Consider the following 20,711-nt stretch of genomic DNA (forward strand, 5'->3'; position numbering starts at 1 on the left):
GACATTCTGTGAGACCTTCGATGTTTACTCGTCGAAGTACAAAAGAGAACTGATGAAAAGGTAAACGTCAAAGTCGATCAAAGGTTTGATTTTGTCCAACGACTGCCAGTTCGAAATTTCAATTTAAAAGAAAGTAAATTAAAATTATTTAAACGTTTAACAGGTGTTTCGAGTCCTGTAATATTTAACAGAATTTACTATCGTTTAAATATTAACTTATTTGACTTAAATATTAATTACAATCAACAGTATATTATTTTAATAAATATAATATTAACAAAAATATTAATTTTTAACTTTTTACGTGTGAAAAGAGAGACCTTCGATGGTTACTCGTCGAAATGCAAAAGAAAATTGATCAAGCGATCGTCAAAATCAATGAAGAGTTGGTTTTTGTTAACATTACGCATAATCAACGATCACAAGCTAAAAATTTCTATGTGTCGAAATTTGAAATTAAGAATTCTTTTACATTTATCGTTACATTAACGAGCTTTGTAAAGTTAAATCGAATATACGATTGTTTAAATATTAATTTATCGCACCTCGTGTACATTATATTATTATTTGCATAATTATAAAGTTATCGAAAATGTAAATTATTTAAGGAGGTACTTGAAAATTCACTTACTAATTATGAAATTCTGCGGTGGCTCCAAAATACTCATTTGCAATGTAGGTCGAAATTGAGGGAGGATGATTCGTAGAAGGTTGAAAATGAGGTAGGTCAACATCGTAATTGGTCGAGATCCTCTTCAATGATGCATTGACTCTGATACGTGATAATTATTTATTAATAACAGACGATCAGTGAATTTAATCAGCGAGACATTAATATGTCTTTTATAAATATAATTAATCAACGATTGTTAAAAATATTTTTATCGAACAAATACTGACAATAACTGACTGTAATCGATTCAAATACATCTATTGTTTAAATCGCGAAATACCAAGTAATTTAAATTAATCAATACTGTTTTTACTTCGTGATTTTTTATTTTTTTTTCTTGTCTTTTTATTTCTTATTGAATCTATGTGTGTGCACTTCGGCTGTACTATTGTTTAAATATTAATTTATTTTACTCCGTGTACTTGAAATTAAAATCATTATAAAATACTCGAAAGTATATTATTTAAGAATTACTCATTTAGAAAGTAAAAATTTCGATGTTCACTCATCGAAAGATAAAAGAATAATGACTCGATAACTATCAGTCATCGACGTACTTGTTTTGTTTATAACACTTGCTTACAAGAACTTCTTAAACTTAAACATTTTTATTACATTATGAAAAAGTTTTATTTTACTCGTTCATCAAAATCCATCAAAAATAACTCCTCGATTCACTGCTGGTTAGAAAACCGATGATAATGTATAGCCTTAATCAAATTTATAAATTAACTCGATCTAAATACATAAATACATCGTTGATTAATATTTGAGGTTAAGTTAATAAAGTTTGCTGTTCGTAAAACGAGTGGGATGAAACTTTGTCTTTTTTTTTTTCTTTTTTTAAATTACTTCAAATTCTTCATTCTCATTTCGTTCTTTTTATTTTTTTTTCTTTCCTTTTTTAATTTTCATAGGACGAAAGCAATATTTAGTTATTTTGTTTCTTGCGTTAAATTTGAGAAATTCGATTTGAAATTGATCGAATTCTACATAACCTAAATTCATCGATCGAAATATATATATATGTACATACGTATGTTGAATTACTACAAGACACCAAATAGCTCAAAGGAATTAAGATAGAAACGCGAGAATTTCAGACGGCTTGCCATCTGGTCGCACAATTTGCGAGCCTTCCTTGCGCGTCACTATGCCTACCATCCTGGGCTGTTATTTCGGCCACGAGGAAGGAACGAGCTGAGTCAATGTTTGTCCCACAAACAAGGGACTACGGAGTGCGTTTCGCGTGCATCGGTTACAAATACATTGTTCTCGACGAAACCCTCCTTGCGTCCAATTAGACGTTATATAATCACAGGAGTGAAAATACCATTCGACCTTTTGCACCATTTAAATCACATTATCGTTATTAGTTAATACAATCTTTTCATTAACGTTTACATTCATTGCTACAATTTTTCTTTCTTTTTTCTATTAGAAAGTATTTACACAAGTAATACTTTTGATTTAATTCGATAGTAAAATATAATATCTTTTTAAGATATTTTAATTTGTATTAAAATTGTATTAGATTTCAAAATACAATTGTCGATACTGTTATTCCCTTTTCATGATATCTATTTTCGTTATTTTCATTTCAGTCAGACTTAATTAAATTCGATTATATGATTTTTATATTTTATTTCTAATTTTGATAGTCTGTAATCTTTATATTTCATACACAGTAGATTATAGATTTAGTAATAAAAATAAAGATCCATATCTTGTCTTGGTATGTTAATTATATAGTAAGACTTATTGAATATTAAAATGAGATATCACATAAGCCATATCTGATATGTGTATTTATATATATACATATTATTTTTTAAACTATATGAAAAATTAATCAATAATTTTTAATTTAAATAAACTTTATTACCCATGATTGGATAATAAAATGTGTTATGATAATAATTCCTATATTTTATTTTATATTTTTGGTAAAACTTAATGTCTTTTTGTCATAAGAATTATTTCAGTCGCTATTTAACATATAAATAAGATAACTAATTATAATCTGATAGAATCGAATAGATTCAATCTTTATTTTCTAAAACAAAAACGCTAAAAGATTTTTGTTAAATTTCACAAATATATTAGAAAACAGCATGTATTATAAAATAACAGTAAATATTATATAATAATAATTTGTGATATCATAATATATATTTAATAATATTAATTTCACTATTTTATTTTTTAATCTAAAGAACGAACGATGCGATAATATTAACGATCATTAGATACGTACATATACATTTACAATAATAAAACTACTTACGATTTAACAACATAGATTAAAATTGTTTGATCTAACCTGTAAAAATTCTCCAACGTATTTTCCCAAATAATTCCATCCGATAAAATATCTGCGAAATAAAACTAAAAAGAAACTTTCGGTAAGAATATAACCTTATTTCTACGATGGGTTGATATTCGAAGGATAATTTCGAGTTTGTAAACGTCCGTTGTTGGATATCACCTACGTTTTGTACGTTAGAGCACATATAAACACACTGTATGTAAACACAACGCGCATCACACACACACACGTACGCGCGACCAAGAGATACTCTACCTCTGAATATTATCCGTGTTCAGTATTACGCGTTGACGTGAAATACGACGCGTTGGCAACAGAGTTCGTAACAGACCGAAATGATAAATTGTCATTCTTGAAGGTGTCTTCATCGGATGAAGACCATTCACGTGCCGTTCTCTCTTCGAGTAAGTCGAAAAAGGAAAACCGATGGAGAGGACATTTTGCGTTGACTGACTCCACATCATCATCCATTTTATTCAATAAATACGACGATGGATCACATCCTGTAACTTACAAAATGGCCGTTCGATTTCACAATAAAGAGGTTAGTTTACATAAAATATTATTTAAATCAATCAAATAGTTCCTACGCATTACTTTTTCTTTTCTTTCTGTCTCAATTCTCTTTTCTGTCTAATAAATATACTCGGCACATTTTCTTATATTCTTTTCCGTGCAAGTAATACGTAAGATATTTAACAAATCTATTTCACGTAAGATAATACACATATACCGATTAACGCGTAAAATACGTTTTTATAAAAAAAAAACACGAGATCCATAGAGACCGTAAATATGACGCATGAATACAGACGTAGTTAAGTAAAAAAAGATAAATAAATAAAAATACAGATCGAAATTCTGCAAACTAACCTAATTCGTTTAATAATAATTAATTATTAAGTTTGAGTCATAGAAGAAAAACTAATATATACATTATATATATATAATAATTTTATCGTAGAAATTGAATGGAAGTCAAATTTATATTATTTTAGTGATATTACTTCAATATCTTTCTCATAGATCGATACGATTAGCTAAAGGCTTTTCTATCTCTCTCTTCTCTCTCTCTCTCCCTCTTTCTCTCTATATCCATCTCTCTCGTACGAATAAGAACACACATATGTATGTATATATACCTACATGTAAACTTCTTGAATATATGTATACCTATACATAGAACGTACTAAACTACGGATATAAGCGATCGTCGAAAATGACGTTACCTTCGGCTATTGACACTGTGTTACGATTGCAACTCGTAGGAAGAGAGTCGAATCTCTCTCTCTCTCTCTCTCTCTCTCTCTCTCTCTCTCTCTCTCTCTCTTCTCTCTCTCTATAGTAAATTTCTCTTATATATAGTATATACCAGACGCAATCACTTAGGGCGTCTCTTTGAAACCTGGTCACGAACAGGTGAATCGTAAGTGTGAGAAGAGGGAGGGGGTGGTAGAAGGTTTAGTGATGGAGGCTGTATAGAGGAGAAAGAGATAGATTGATACATAGCTGAATAAATAGATAGATAGATATCTGGGATATAGATATAATGAGGAGAAGAAGAAGAAGAGAAGGAGAGGGAGAGGCAGAGAGAGAGAAAGAGAGAGAGAGAGAGAGCACAATATCACGTGATCGATCCAATTTATGAGTTCTATCCATTGAGAAAGTCCGAAGATCGAACACGAATATTCGCCTATTCGAATCCTATAATCCTATCGTAACTGAATCGTTCGACAATAATCGGAGGTATATGCACTATCGGTAATTTTGAATCAGTCACGTTTTCAGAATTGATTAGGTCTTGATATAATATTGTTTTGTGTGAATGTATGTGTGTGTGTGTGTGTATAATAATAAATTTCTTTCTCTATTTTTGTTCATTGAATGTAATTTTTTTAACAGTATACATTTACGTAATTATAATATTGTTTAATGAATAATACATCTAATTAATTCTTGATAGGATTTTGTAAGAGATTATAGTAATTTATAATTTTTGTATTATTTTTTTTTTGCCTCGATATTTATTTATTTATTTATTATTAATTTTTTCTATTAATATTTTGTGTGTGTGTGTGTGTATAGTAGTCAATAATTAAAATTAAGTGATATAATATGATAATAACAAAATAAAATGATATATAAATATAATATATATATATTTGATAAGTATATAGGTAAATTATATAAATATAACAAATATAAAATGATATAACAAATTTCAAAAATTTATCTATAGATCAAGGATAATCTTTTCTTATATAAAAAATTACGGAAATATAACAAGTATTATTTACTTGTAATATATACTTTCATTTTGTCTATATTTGTATAGATCAAGTGTGATTTTTATCTCACACTTGTTAAATGCACATCTGCTTGCTATTGAATCGTCGACCCTAATTTTGAAAATTTATATAGTTCTGAAATATCTTTATATAGAGTAGGTACCCATCGAAAACACACCTGTTTCCATTGATTTGTCGAATCGAATTCTACGAATTTATATAGGTCACTGATGCCTTTATGTGACACCTGTTAAAAGCACATCTGTTTCCCATTGATTCGTACGCTGACCTAAATTCGATAGAATTTATTTGCAGCACTAGGATTACCATACTTATGTATTATGTATTGACACAAACGTTTGTTTATTGCCGTCTCGACGAGCCGAATTCTTAAAATGAACGTAAGCGAACATTCTATAAATCACATGTGGTTTTAAAAAAGTCAAGACTTCTTTTTTCGATATCACAAGGAGAACATCTGGTTTAAAGTTTTTCTTCACAATTTTATAGGCATATCGGATTATTTTTGGTATTTTTAATTTTTTTTTTCTTTTTTGCTTTTTTTCTCAAAAGTATTAGAAATCCTTATTTTGAAGGAAAACAATTTCTTTTGAAAATAAATATAATTTATTAAATGAAAATAATTTATTTTATACATCGATATGATATCGAATGACCAATAGTCATTATATTGAAACTAAAATTCAGATCAAATAGAAATTATTAGAGAACATCGTAAAAGTTAGAAGACGTAATTTGAATTAGCTAACCGTCTCTATTGCTTTACTCTTTTTTTTTTAATATTAGAAATTCTTAAAAGTATTACAAAAAAAACAACTTATTTTATCAACATTTGTGCGATGTCTTTCATTTTCGAACTTTATTATAATATATATATATTATATGCACTGATGAAAATTAGCTAGCGTTCTTACTTATTTTACTTCTGTCAGAAATATTAGAAATTCTCGTTGTAGAGAAAAATAATTTATTTCATCAATATTCAAAATATCGTCCAAAATTTTTAAACGAAAAATCAGAATCGAAATTTTCGTTAGATCCGAAACTAATTTGATTTTTTATTTAAATTTTTACACGATCTATTGAATCACACAGTTGCACACATACACACACATAACATTTAAGTTTTAATAATGAGCATAATAATTTTAAAGTATTCATTGATTATTAGATTTCACAGAGATAATTACGAATGAGAAGTAAAAAATTTCAGTTTCCAGACAGTTTAATTTGATTAAAATAATTTTCTCGTCGTTGAAACGTCGTGAAATTCAGTGATCTATCGATCGTACTTAATGATCACTTTCTAAAACTGACACAGTTCTTCTCGAACTTCAACTCGATCGATAGTCCTTTATCACTATAGCAGACTATCTTAATTAAGAGCGATTCGACGAACTTGAAAATGGAGTTGAATCAACGTATAATACATTGAGAATAGAAATGAGATAGGATAAGTTAGTAGGTGGATGCTGTAATACCGGTTACAAAACGACCTGGTGTGTTGCGGAAAGTGGAAAATGGAGATGAGATTGAAATTGACAACGAAATACAATTTGTAACACGGGATCCGAGCGAGGCTAACCTGTTTTAAAATCCAAAGCACGAATAACGATCGATACGAAGATTGGAATCCTCTTTGCTAACTCCTTCTTTTTTCTATCTTTAAATATTCAATCCATTTTCATCATTATATCTATGTATAATTTCGTCTGAGTATGTATCTGTGTCAGAAATGTTATAGAAATTATTTAAATAAGCAAATCGAAATGATCTTTTTTTATAAAAAAAAAAATACACACACACATATATATATATACACGTATTCGTAGATGTTATTAAAAGTTTCGTAGATGACCAATTAAAAGTTGATTACTTTTTTCGAGACTATTCCAACTATTTTTCTTTTTCAGATTAACAAAAATTTCTAGATTTGCAATTTTTCGCCGAAAAAGAAAAATAAAAAGAAAGAAAAACATAATTCTACAAAAACGAAACAGCCATATCCTTATATCGTTTGTGAAATAAAATAAAAAAAAAAAAATTAGATCCCACAAAAAATGGCTACCTCTTTTTAATTTTTGGATATATAAATTATGTTGAAAGAAAAATATTAGTTATCACTCGATGTTTTTACCATTTTTTTTTTTTTTTTTAAATAAAATTATCAATACCTTTACAGCAGTTTTTAGGACACACGATATCTTTTCAGTTTCAAAATTATTCATGAATTCAACGTCGGACGAATTACCATTAGCGATTATATCGCATTCGTAATCATTAGAGCTTCATCATCAGTGTTGAAAGCTACCGAAAAAAAAAAGAAAACTCCCACGCAATTACTGACGAGTAGAACTCACGAGATTATCGATAATCACGAAATAGGTAGCTAAAAGAACGCGCGTGTGTATGTATGTATGTTTGCGTTTGTATGTGTTTTATGTGTGTGTATGTGTGTGCAATACGTAAATATGTAGATGCAAGCACCGAAAAGCGCGCTTTTGAAACGCCTAAGATCAGACTCGCTTACATTATCGTACATTTCGCTGCATTTCGAGTATTAACAGAGTCTACTTCATTTTCAAAAGCGTTTAAACACGTCTCATGCGGAATAAAATGCTTCATAAAGATGCAAATCGTTGATCGAGCAAAAATGAGGACAGAACAAAAAAGAAAAAAAAAAAAAAAAAGAGAAAAACTTTATTTGGAAATTTGAAAATTTTGGGAATTTAATCTTCAAATCCATATGTGTGTGTGTATATATATAAATATGTATGCGTTTACGTGGTTGTAAAATTATAATATATATTAATCTTGAAGATTTCTACAACAATTTAATTTCGTTCAATTAAATATTATTCCTTATAATATTAAATTATAACGTATTAACGTATAATATTATACTTAATATTGATTAACATAGATATGTGCAGTAATTTAATTATTTATCAAAAGTAAATACATTTACTATAAAATAATAAAGGGTATATATTAAGGGTACAATATGATTTAACGTTTAAGACATATGAAAACAATTTATTCGTTTATTAAATTAATAATAATTCATTATAACATTTCAATAATAACGTATCATACAATCTGATGTTTAACATAAATGAAACGATATAACTTTTTGTTAAATTTCCTAACGAAGATTATAAAGGAGAAAATAGTATAGGGAATGTTTTTCTTATAAATTAATAAAAGATTAATCGAAATAGATCTAGAGAAAATATCGTCGTGATATGAAAAAATATAATTTAGATTGCAACGACGGAAAATGAAGAAAAAAAATAAATAAATAAGAAAACACCAAAAAAAAAAAGAATAAAAGGAAGCAAAAAATTTTTATAGTCCGTCCTTCCGGACGTATAAGATCGAATTCTTTTATTTCCGTCGAATACACGTTTATGTTCGTCCGAGGATAAAATATTTCGAGGGAAACTGTGTAGGCCGTAAAAAAAAAAAAAGGAAGAACTCAGCTATTTCTTCGGGTTCGGTCTCGTCGACGTCATAAAATCGATAAACTCGCTATTGACCTTTTCTGATCCTCGCCCATCGATCTCTTCCATCAGCCACTACCCCTCTATTTCCACCTCCAATTCTCATATTCGAGGTCAAAATGGACTGTGTCGTTTCGTGTAAGTAATTTATATCAATTAATATCATTTAAGATTGAAATAAACGATATAGATTAACGTTCAACGTTAATTGTAACAAATAATTAACATTATTTTATTAATTATATTATTAATTATAATATTATATTTAGTAGGTAAATAATGTATTATACTTGTACGTAACGTATAAATATATGCTATGTATAAGTATATAATCAGAGAGTAAATATATGTTTAATGAGTAAATATAATATTATATAATATGTACTAAGTATATATATAAATATAGTAAATATATAATATGATTATATTAGTCTAAATTATACTATAAATTTCAGATTATATAATTTAAATAGTCATATACAATATAGTATCTTAAGTATATATTACTAAAAATATTATAAATATATATATATATTTTTTTACATTATATCATTATTTATTTTAGACACATACGAAGCAAAAAAAGAAAAACTATGTTAAAGAATAAATTTTTCATAAATCTAATGATACACTCTTTACATTTGTTTATTTTGTTCTACAAATAAAAAAAAAGTTTCTCAGAAAATTATATTAGAAATGAAATTCGAAATAATAAATCGCTTGAAATATAATGTTCACTATATAAAATTAAATGACAAGGTCCGTTACATTGTCGAAATACTTACAAACTCCAACTGGTAATTGGGTAAACCAAGTAAATATACGAAACGTGATTACAAGAAGTTTGTTTACGTCGTTGTTGCTGCCATTACTGTTACTGTTGGCGTGGCTCTCTCGATTTCGAAGATTTCGAACTTTCGGTGAACGGTAGCCGGAAATTGAAACGTAGATATCGTAATCTCGGTCGAGCTTCGAGAAAATCCGAAAAGAAGTTTATTCTCTTAATCGTTGTTTATTGGTAAACGATACTCGTCGAATAATCCATTCCGACTTTCTATCCGAAAACGATCATTATTTTTCGATCTTCGATCTACGACAATTTTTTCTCTTGATTATTCCAATGTAGATTAGAACATCGATCGAATAAAAATGAATAAATTTTACGAAAGATTCTGATATTTTTCATAAATATCAATTATTCAAAGAATTGTTGAATATATTTTCTTTTCTTTTTTTTTTCTTTTTTACAATCATGTATATTACACGTGAGACACGTCATTTAGTTAATAATGTTTTAAAAGTTGTTTTCTATCGTTAATTAAAAAAAAAAGAGAAAAACGAAATATTCGTGATATTCATTTGATATATCGAATAAAGAATCAAAACTCATCTTGACATTTTTTACAATTTTTTATATCTAACTTTCTTTTTTCTAAATTTACAAGCTGCGTGTATCTTAGATATCTTTTATTATACAATATGATATATTAAAAAAGCAAATATTAAAACCAAATAAATTTCAATTATTTAAACGTCAACGTGATAATATCCATCGATCAAGGATCTAAACTCTTGTTCATATTACATACATAGTATTATACGATATAATATATTACAACAGCAAATATTAAAAACAAATAACCTTCCATTATTTAAAAATCAACGTGATAATATCCATCGATCCGATATATATATCTATCGATCAGGGACCTAAACTCATGTTCATATTTCGCATTCAATTTTCTATATCTCTAAATCTAAGAGCAACCTATCTATGTCTTAGATAGGTTATAGAGCGAGTTTCTGTTATTGACATAAAGGAACCATCCTTTATACGTAGGCGTGAGCCTTCCTTCCTTCCTTCCTTCCTTCCTTCCTTCCTTCCTTCCTTCCTTCCTTCCTTCCTTCCTTCCTTCCTTTGCAATTTCATCGCTACGCCGAATCCTTTCTTCTGTACGTCGACGACACACAATCTGGCACTCGATATCTACCTAACCTCGCTCATCCACCCCTTTTTATTCTTTCCTTAACCCTCAATCCACCTCTCTCTCTCTCTCTCTCTCTCTTCCTTTTTATATATTTTTTTTTCAGTCCTTTTCGTTTTCTTCCTCTTCATCTCCCTCCCACTTTCTCCTATTCCACATCGTTTCGTTCAAGAATTTTTCTCTTATCTCGCAGAGAAAAAAGAAAAAAAAAAAAAAAAGAAACGCATTCCTATATTCTCCCTCACGCATCGAAAGACATCCTCCTCGCAGCTGCTATTTCAAACGTGACTCGGAAATTTCCATGAGTGTTTTGAATAATTGAGGTGTTGACATGGGGAAAAGTAGTTTGTATCCTACACCACCTCTCGAAAATGAACATTTCGCAGGACATCCTCTAAAGGTACTTCCAAATTGAAACTATAACTCACTGTATATGTGTGCGTATATGTTCGTGTATGTATACGCGAGGGTGAGTGCGAGTGAATAAGGAGGGGCGGGGGTGAGTCTGGTGTGTTTTAGAAATTAAATTAAAAAAGTTAAATACGGATTTGTCTCGGGAGTGCACCATTTCTCTTTTTTATTTTTATTTTTACTTTTTTTTTATCCAGCAAATGTGCGTGCATGTGTGCGTGCGTGCGTGCGTGTAAACATATATAGAAACAATTTTGCGGTCGCGTTTTTCTATATATTAATTTGTTCTTTTTTTTTTTTTATTTACGAATGAAAAAATTGAAATTTTGAAATTTATTAAATTTTTTTTCATGTCCAATTAATCGTTGCTCTTTTTTTTTAAATCGTTCTACGATTCTTTCTGCCTCTCTTGTTCTTTCTTTCGTAAAATTTTTATTTACTTGTTATATCTTGTTTCTGGCTTGTATCAACAATTTTTTTCATATGGTATTGATAAAATTATCATAATCATTTTATTAAAATCCAATACTATGTGTTAAAGTGTCTATAATATGTAGTGACTACAATATCTCCATCACGTTTAGGTTCGACTATATTTTAGTAACAGGGCTTCATTTATAACACGGCTCATGTGCACTTACTATAATAAATTTCATTTCTCTCCCTCTCTCTTTCTCTCTTTCTCTCTGTCTCTCATTGAGATCTTTAGAAATTTCTCTTACACCAGTCACCATTTATACGCATTCTTCCGTCAGACAATGAAAGGAGCTTCTCTTATAATATTTTATGGATCGTCTTTTACCTATAAAGGCTATCATGAGTAAAATTTCATTTCAGGAAGATAAGAAATGTGAAAGGAAATGTGCACAAAATTTAATAACCATTTACTTTATTATTTGCAATTATTATAACTATCAATATCTACAATTTTCGTCTAATATTGAATAAATAATACAATAATAATAATAATAATAATAATAATAATAATAATAATAATAATAATAATAATAATAATAACAACAATAATTTTCTATTGGCTATATTTTCCCCATTGATTAGAAAAATATCACAATAGATTGAAGAAGAATAGATCAGTCTACCTGTTTTAAATAATTTCTAAACGCTATAAAATATTTATCATTTAAATTAAATGTAATATCGATTAGTCAGGGACGCCATTAAAAAAAAATAAAAAATAATAAAAGAATAAAATAAAATAAAAAGAAGATTCGAAGGACGCGTGCGATGCGTGTTGTACTTAACTATTATATTATAAGATATCTCTACGTGCTCTTTGGTAAATGTCAGCTCATAGTAACCTTGTATAATTTCCTATTATGATATTTCTCCAGTCGGAAATGCTCGGAAATGAAAGTGTCGACGGTAGGAATATTTAAGACACCGGGATACGTCTACTTCCCTTCGAAAGTCTCTCTCTCTCTCTCTCTCTCTCTCTCTCTCTCTCTCTCTCTCTCTCTCTCTCTTTCTCTCTCTATTTATCTATCTATCTTTCTATCTCTGTCTCTTTTTGTTTTTTTCTTTCTTTCTCTCTTTCCACAGCCATTTTCATTCTAAATCCGAACATACGCAATATCTACATTTACAAATACATTTGTGTTGGTGACTGTGGGTGGTCGTGTGTAGGTGGAAGTGTGGGTGGGCGTAGATGTATGTGTATTTGTCTCTCTCTCTCTCTCTCTTTCTCTCTCTCTCTCTTTTTCTCGATTTCTTTTTTTCTTTTTCTTTCTCTCTTTTTCTTTCTCTCTCTCTCTCTCTCTCTTTCTTCCTGTATGTGCGTGTAGGTAAGTAGATTTGAAAAAGTATTATTATATTTTCATTACCATCTACGATTGCATATACATACATATACGATTACAAAGTTACCTACTCGGAAATTGAAAAGTTAACTCGTGCGTCAATATTCTTTTATTAATTTTGGTTCCTTTCTTTCTCTTTTTTCAAGTCCTTTTACACGTCGTGGATTACTTATACATTCGTTAAGATTTGAAAAATATCTTCCTTAATTTAATGGAAACATCAATTTTTCTTATATAATATCAATTTATTTCTCTATTCGATGATATCTTCTAATTTATGTTTGCAATCTTATTTCCTGAAGAAAATTAGCACAAGATTTTGAAAATTTATATTTTATCGTCTTCAATCTTTAGTCTCGTTTCGATAAATTCTAATACGTGTACATATGTTAAATTAATAAATTTTTAGTATCGTTACATGTACGTATATAATAAAAATATATATATAAGAATATATATATGTATACATACACATATGAAAAAACAGCACGAACACTACGGACAAGTCAATATTACACTTAAAGGGTTGCTTCTTTTTCTTTTTTGTTCCTTTCCGTTGGATTTTTTTTTCTTTCTATTTTCTTTTATTGTTCTTTTTGTTTTCTTTTCTCTTCTTCTTATTGTTTTTCTTCCTCTTTTTTACGTCTACTTTTTCTACTTCCTTCAAGATATCCTCGAAATTACAAAAAACTTTTCCTCACGAAAGTTTTCCCAAGAAAAGGAAGGAATTCAAAAAATATCCCCGGCGAATGTCTACAACCATATGCGAAAATCGCGAAAAATTCAAGTCTCCTTGAAGCAAGATATTACTACCTTAAAAAGGTATCGCGAAACAAGATGAAAATTCGTCGATATTGTACGTATGAAGTTATTAAAATTCATTAAATAATTTTTGACTTGGATATATAAAATTTTTTACCGAAGAATTCTTTTTCTTTACGAGCACTTTGTATCTCGACTTTGGTGTTCAAATTGAAAAAAAAAAAGAAAAAAAGTTCGAGATTCAACAAAATTCAAAATGAATTCAAAATTAAAAAAAAAAGAAAACGTGAACAAGGGAGAAGAAATCGGGATAAAAAAAATTAAACGAGTAAGAACAGATACAAAATAAATTGACAAATAAGTTCACTTTATACATACATATATATTTATATATAAAAAAAATAAAACAAGAAAAAAGTAAATAAGACGAAACGTGACAATTGTATTTCGATAAACTTCGCAGTGATACATACGAACATACACACTTACGTATAATATATACTACGATAAAAAGTTCATCACACACATACACATACATATATAAATATATATATATACATATTTACTATGTCGAAAGGTTCATAAGATACAAAATACGCATATGTAGGAATGTATGTAATGCGATGAAAAATTCAAAGACACGTAGAAATGCCTACGTATGTTTGTTTGTATGTGTGTGTGTGTGTGCATATATATATGCATGTATGTACATATATAGAGGAGAAGTTATTTTTCTTCCGTGTTCTCCTCGAACTACGATGAGAAAATCGTAGAAGAAGCAATTTTTGCTCGGTAGTAAGCCGAACGAATGGAGAAGGAATTTATAAATCGTGGTCCGTCAACGGCACAGCTCTTTTCTAGCCGCATACAATTTCGACTTTCATATAGAATCGCGACTTTCCACTGCTAGCAGAGACCAAACTTTCTTTCCTGAAAAGCTTGCGTATATTTTCGTGCGTGTACTGTAGGAACTGTTACTTTTGCCGATAAACTTGAAAATAAGAAAAGCTTTCTTTCTTTTTTTCTCTTACTTTACTGTTATTTTAGTCGTTCCTCTGTTTCTACACTGTTGATAACTTTTATTCTCATTTTTCTATTTTTTGTTTTTGTTTCTTTTCCTTTTTACTTTTTTTTTCTTATTTACCGTATTTCTTTGATTTTTCTACTTCTTAATTTTGCTCTTTCTCTCTCTCTCTCTCTCTCTCTCTCTCTCTCTCTCTCTCTCTCTCTCTATCTCTCTCGCTATTTTACGTTTTTTTTTTCTTTTACCTTTTTCTTTTTTTTTTTCTTTTTCATTGAAAGTTTCGCACGATAGCAAGCGGAAGCTGCACGCGAAGCAGTCCATGAAAAATGAAAAAGTCTCGACCGTAGTTGATTTACCGGACGCGTATTGGAAAATCGTTAAATCTCGCCTTCTTTCCTAACGAGAAAATCATCCTATAACTCTCTTATCGACGAGATGCAAGGTGATCGCTAAATAAACTCTTTATCGAAGGAAACAAATAAAGTAAAGTATCCCGAACGATCGAGAGCGTTGAAAATACATTTTCCACCGCACGTTATAATACATCCATACACACGTACATATATGTGCAATAAAATTTTAAAGATGTATATGTATAAAATGTGTGTGTGTGAATGAAATACATTTTTAAAAAGTTCGTTCGTGGATTTCGAAAAAGCTACAAGAACGTCAAATTTACCGAGAAAACGACGATATCGGCCGTTACTTGAAATCAGATATCTGAAAAGTTCCGATAGGTTAAAAATGTTCAACTCAATCTCTCTCTCTCTCTCTCTCTCTCTCTCTCTCTCTCTCTCTCTCTCTCTCTCTCTCTCTCTCTCTCTCTCTCTCTCTCTCTCTCTTTCACCATCTCTTCCACATCTCGAGCTTAAACTCAAAATTTCGATCATCTTCGAGGATCGACGATCTTGATCCTTGGCTTTAAACGAGACACGATTTCCTTTGTGCCGTATCGCGGATAAGAAAAACGTGCGAGGACCAATATCTCAAACAATATTGCGGGGCCAGAAACGTTGATCGAATGCGGGATAAAGAAAGATTACCTATATAGCTTTGATATACGATGGGGATGAAAATTGAATGGAGAGAAAACCGAGATACACGTACACTCAAACGCACACGCTGATGTGATTTTCTTCCGAGTATGGACTTTCTTGACTAACAATAAGTAGAATATCAAACATGATCTACGAAAAACTCGTTAATTTATCGTTCATTTAAATCATGAAATCGGAAAGCTCATTTCTGTTGCTCGTTCTTTATTTTCGAACGATTCAAAAAATCATGTATAAATAGGCTTCTTCGGAATATAAACATATCTATACATATCAATAGCTTCGAGTACATCGATTATTGCGCAAAAAAGCCTGATGTTTTGACACTTCTCGACACATAAACTTAAAAACATGATCAACTTGCACTCAAAGAAGAATTTTATCGATAAAAAGTAATCTATTATTAGCTGCTCATAATAGAGATATCTACTTTATCAACATTTGGGTAAAACAAGATTAGGTTACTCGATAAAAATAAGAATCTGCATTATCAACGGATGTTAAAAATGAATTCATTTAACCATTAATCGATAAAACAGATATTTACAATTTTTAACTTATTTTGACCAACGAAATAAAGTCCTACTATCATGAATTCATCTCGATCATTTTTTTGCTGATAGTTATTTAACGTTCTCCAACAAAAATCCGAATTTTCGAAACAACGTCCGATAAATATCTACAGTATACTGCATGCTACCTACGAGTGCTAATGTTACCTACGAAGATAAAGCATCAATCTGTAGATAAATAGTTCGACGTGACCATACCGACGAAGTTTAAATAGCTAAATCTTTTGTTCCACAGGAGGGAAGCACAAGATCGAACTATCAAACGCTACCCTTCGCGTAAACTGGGAAATGTGGGTGGGGAGGTTAATCGACGACGATCGTCGATGGAAAGTGGGGGTGGTGATTGTAATAGTCGGTGGTAGTGGTGGTAGTGGTAGCGGTGGTGGTGGTGGTGGTGAAGGTGGCGTCGAGAGCTCCCTATGACGTCATATCTCTGGACTGTGGAAACAACATCTCGAAAGGATGGAAGCTCGTCGAGAGGCACGCCGTGTTCCTTCTTTCTATTCTCGAGGACGTGATAACGGGCGTGTTAAGTGGTAACCGTGGACGTTTGGTCAGACATACGGGAACGACGTTATTTGTCGTCAACAACGACGACGACGACGACGACGACGACGACGAAGACAACGATAACGAAACAGACGACTAGAATCAACGAGTCTGTAAGAAGTGACTGTTAAAAAAGACAAAAAAAAGGGGGAAAAAATAAAAATTAAAAAAAAATGAATAAAGGAAAAAAATGGCTCATCTTTTTGTCACGTTCGTCTGATATCGGTAATCGTCGTTGTTGTTAGCCACTCATTCACTCACTCATTCACTCGGCTAACAACCGGCTCGACTCCGTCGTCGCGAAGGAGCCATCGAGGACAAGCAACAAGCGTTCTCGAGCGGCGCGCGAGACCGGGCATCGATTTAGCCGGGAAAACATGACACTGAGAGACCGACGTCTAAGCTATCGCTTTTCTACGGAACGCCGTCCTTCTTCTGGACGTACGATAACGTGCGAAAACCAGCTAGACGGTACGGGTAAGTCGACCGTAAAAATGGATTTTCATACTCAATTTAACTCGCACGCACGATCGACGCTTTTACACGATGCCCCCTCCCTTTCTCTCTCTCTCTCTCTCTCTCTCTCTCTCTCTCTCTCTCTCTCTCTCTCTCTCTCTCTCTCTCTCTCTCTCTCTTTCTCTTTCTTTTTCTTTTTCTATCTCTTTCGGTTATATGCAAGTTTTCTTTTCTCTTTCTCTCTTTGTCTCTCTCTCTTTCTCTCTCTCTCTCTCTATCTCTCTCTCTCTTTCTCTTTCTCCCTCCCTCCCTGTCTTTTCTTTCCTACACATTTTACTATCTACTAATTTCTTTTTTTATTTTCTTATTTTCTACGTCTCAACATATTTGATCGCGAACAAGACGTCACGGAAAATACGAAAAAAAAAAAATTTGTCGGGACGAAGCTCTTCACTCAAACATATATCTCTATCCTGCTTTCTAGCAAACTACGTAGTATACACACACACACACATATATATGGATACATATATATATATATATACATATATATATATATATATATATATATATATATATATACATATATAGCTATGAGAAAATTCACATATTCCTGATCACACGCACTCACGCGACCGAGATAGAATCTTCGATTTGATTTACCCAGCTCTCCATGACTGAAAATGCTACGCCTATTATCCAGTTCCTACATCGTCGACTTTCGTCGATCAATCGCGTTTAATAAAATTATGAAATATTCATATCAAAAAAATCGATTTGTTGTAAGGATTATCGATCGATACAAATTAACCAATCCCATAATCCTTATTTTCAAATCTTTCAATCAGTACAATCGTAATTTTCATCGTTTCACAAAATTTCCTTTTTTTACTCGAATTTCAATGAGTGAAACTCGATATTTTTTTTTTCTTATTATAATTTAATATAATTAAAAGAAATAAAGAAAGAAAGAAAGAATGAAAGAAAGAAATGTTTGAACGAGTTGGCTTACGTCATTCGTAATTTCTCTCAATACACAACTATATATAATAACGTTGTGTATGCATATGCGTTCGAGAAGTTCTAAACGACGAGGAGAAACGACGCACACACAACGCCCATTCTCAACCCCACCCCAATCTACCCTAACCCACCCTAACCCACCTCAATCCATTCCACCCCCCGTTTTCCATATGAATTTGCATGCTCTCGTAATCCGCTCGACTGGCCTTTCTCTCAAAGCTTCCCCTAGCCGCTTATATCATACATAACATATAACTCACGAGCGTAATTACTATTAACGATATTATCATTGCAAAAGATGTACATAGGAAAGCGAGGGACACGGCACGCCTGTAGATACCGATATGCCGGACTAGAGCATGAAATGGATGGACAGCAAGTAGTACGCTAGAGAGAAGAGAATGATAATTATTAACAATTATAATTAAAATTATAATTATAATTATAATTCTGAAAGAAAAGTTTCGAAGGAGAAAGAAGAGAAAAGATTTAAAAAATTACATAGGAAGTAAATGGGGCAGTGAAAAGAGAACGTAAATTAGTTGCGTTCGATAGAGAGAGAGAGAGAGAGAGAGAGAGAGAGAGAGAGAGAGAGAGAGAGATAAAAAGAGAATAAAAGTTAGAGTGAGAGTGAAAGAGACAAGAGAAAATTGTTGAATGATATTGAAAAGATTGTAAGAAAAAAAGAGAGAAAAAGAGAGAAGTGGGGAGAGAGAGAGAGTGAAAGAGTATTAAATGTTGATGTTAGAAAATTGTTGAAAAAAGAGGGGGACAAAGAGTGAGAGTGAGAAAGAAAGAAATTGCTGAATGTATCAAAGTAACGAAGATATTGGAAAGAGAATAAAGAAAGTTAAAGAAAGTTAAAGAAAGACATAGAAAAAGAGAGAAAGAAAAGAAAGTTGTCGAATTTATTAAAGTAAGAAAGATATTGAAAAGAGAATAAAGAGAGTTAGAGAGGGAGAAAAGGGGAGAGAAAGAAAGAGAGAGAATGAGCCACGCTCAACAGCATGTGCTTGCGAGCGCCATAGTCCTCGCTCTGATAGTGGTTTTTGGCATTCACGTCTTCCTCTTTCCCATGTACACCTCCAGTCCGGCGTCCAGGCATACGAAAATATCATCATACGAGCAAGCATTATGTCGGACCAATTTAAAAAGTGTCCGAGTACCACCAGAATGGAGGAACCCTTGTCCAAAATATGGAATCGTCACAGCTGTCCAAGGTGGTCGACTCGGTAATCAAATTTGGGAATACGCTTCGGTATGGGCAACTGCTAGGAGGACTGGTCTAGAACCGTTTATGCCTCGTTGCATATTAAAGACACTCGAGGAACATTTCGAGAACCTCAGTATACCACCTTTGAGTTATATCGGAAGATGTACTCTCGACGTTGGCCAAGTGGTCAATTCACTTGGTCAATGGAACAGTACAGAACAGAACATCATCATACCGAGGTATTTCTATCGTTCTTATTTAATCTTTGATATTGTGGTTTGTAGTTAGTAAAGTAAAATGTACCATGTAAAAATTTCATGGAGGATATCGACTGTGGTCGATTTTGTTATTGTTAGAGATAGATATGTATCTGAATGATTAATTTATTAAATGATATTGGCATTAAATTGTACGTGAGATATTGAATTGTATCAATATTTTGTTAATTAATTAATCGATCTTATGAAATATTCATGCCAACCGTATATATATACGTGTGTGTGTGTGTATATATCTTGGCATGTATATGATATAGGTATATGTATATATATCTTAGCAAGTAATTACGATGTAAGAAATAATGTATAAGATAATGTATGTTTGTAAAGTAGAATATATTATTATTAAATTATTAAATTATGTTGTAGAAGATAGCGTATAATATAATAGTATATTATCTTGACAGGCACGCAGCATACTGGTCTTTGATTCTTGTCTGGCTGGACGATGTACGTCGTGAATTTACATTCAAACCAAGCTTAAGAGCAAACGCCGAAACGGTACTACGTGATGTCGCAGAAACATTCAATCTGTCTCAGCCAACTTACGTGAGCGTACATGTTAGAAGGACAGATTACGTCGATTATCTATGGCAAAAACTAAAAGTTAGACCAGCACCAATCAGTTATTACTTCGCAGCTATGGACTATTTCGTTGGTAAATATGATAAAGTCGTATTCATTGTTACAAGCGACAATATAGATTGGTGCAAACACAATCTACGTAGCAAACGTCACAAAATGAGTTTCGT

At 31.2% G+C, this 20,711-nt stretch overlaps 1 protein-coding gene across 2 annotated transcripts in view; it reads left to right on the forward strand.

Moving 5' to 3' along the window:
- The first annotated feature begins 16,817 nt into the window (after nt 1-16,817).
- LOC127062687 (galactoside 2-alpha-L-fucosyltransferase Sec1-like) overlaps nt 16,818-20,711 on the forward strand; it is an 8,606-nt gene continuing 4,712 nt past the window's right edge. Inside the window, exons 1-3 of one of the 2 annotated variants that reach the window (XM_050991327.1) lie at nt 16,818-17,466; nt 18,767-19,920; nt 20,367-20,711. The exon at nt 20,367-20,711 is cut by the window's right edge and continues 4,712 nt beyond it. In XM_050991327.1, the coding sequence (XP_050847284.1) occupies nt 19,457-19,920; nt 20,367-20,711 (809 nt within the window). In that variant the 5' untranslated portion in view covers nt 16,818-17,466; nt 18,767-19,456. The remainder of the gene's footprint in view (nt 17,467-18,766; nt 19,921-20,366) is intronic. The other variant, XM_050991328.1, reaches the window with a different exon arrangement.

The sequence above is a fragment of the Vespula vulgaris genome, chromosome 3, assembly GCF_905475345.1.
Source record: "Vespula vulgaris chromosome 3, iyVesVulg1.1, whole genome shotgun sequence".
In the NCBI taxonomy this organism is placed as follows: Eukaryota; Metazoa; Arthropoda; class Insecta; order Hymenoptera; family Vespidae; genus Vespula; species Vespula vulgaris.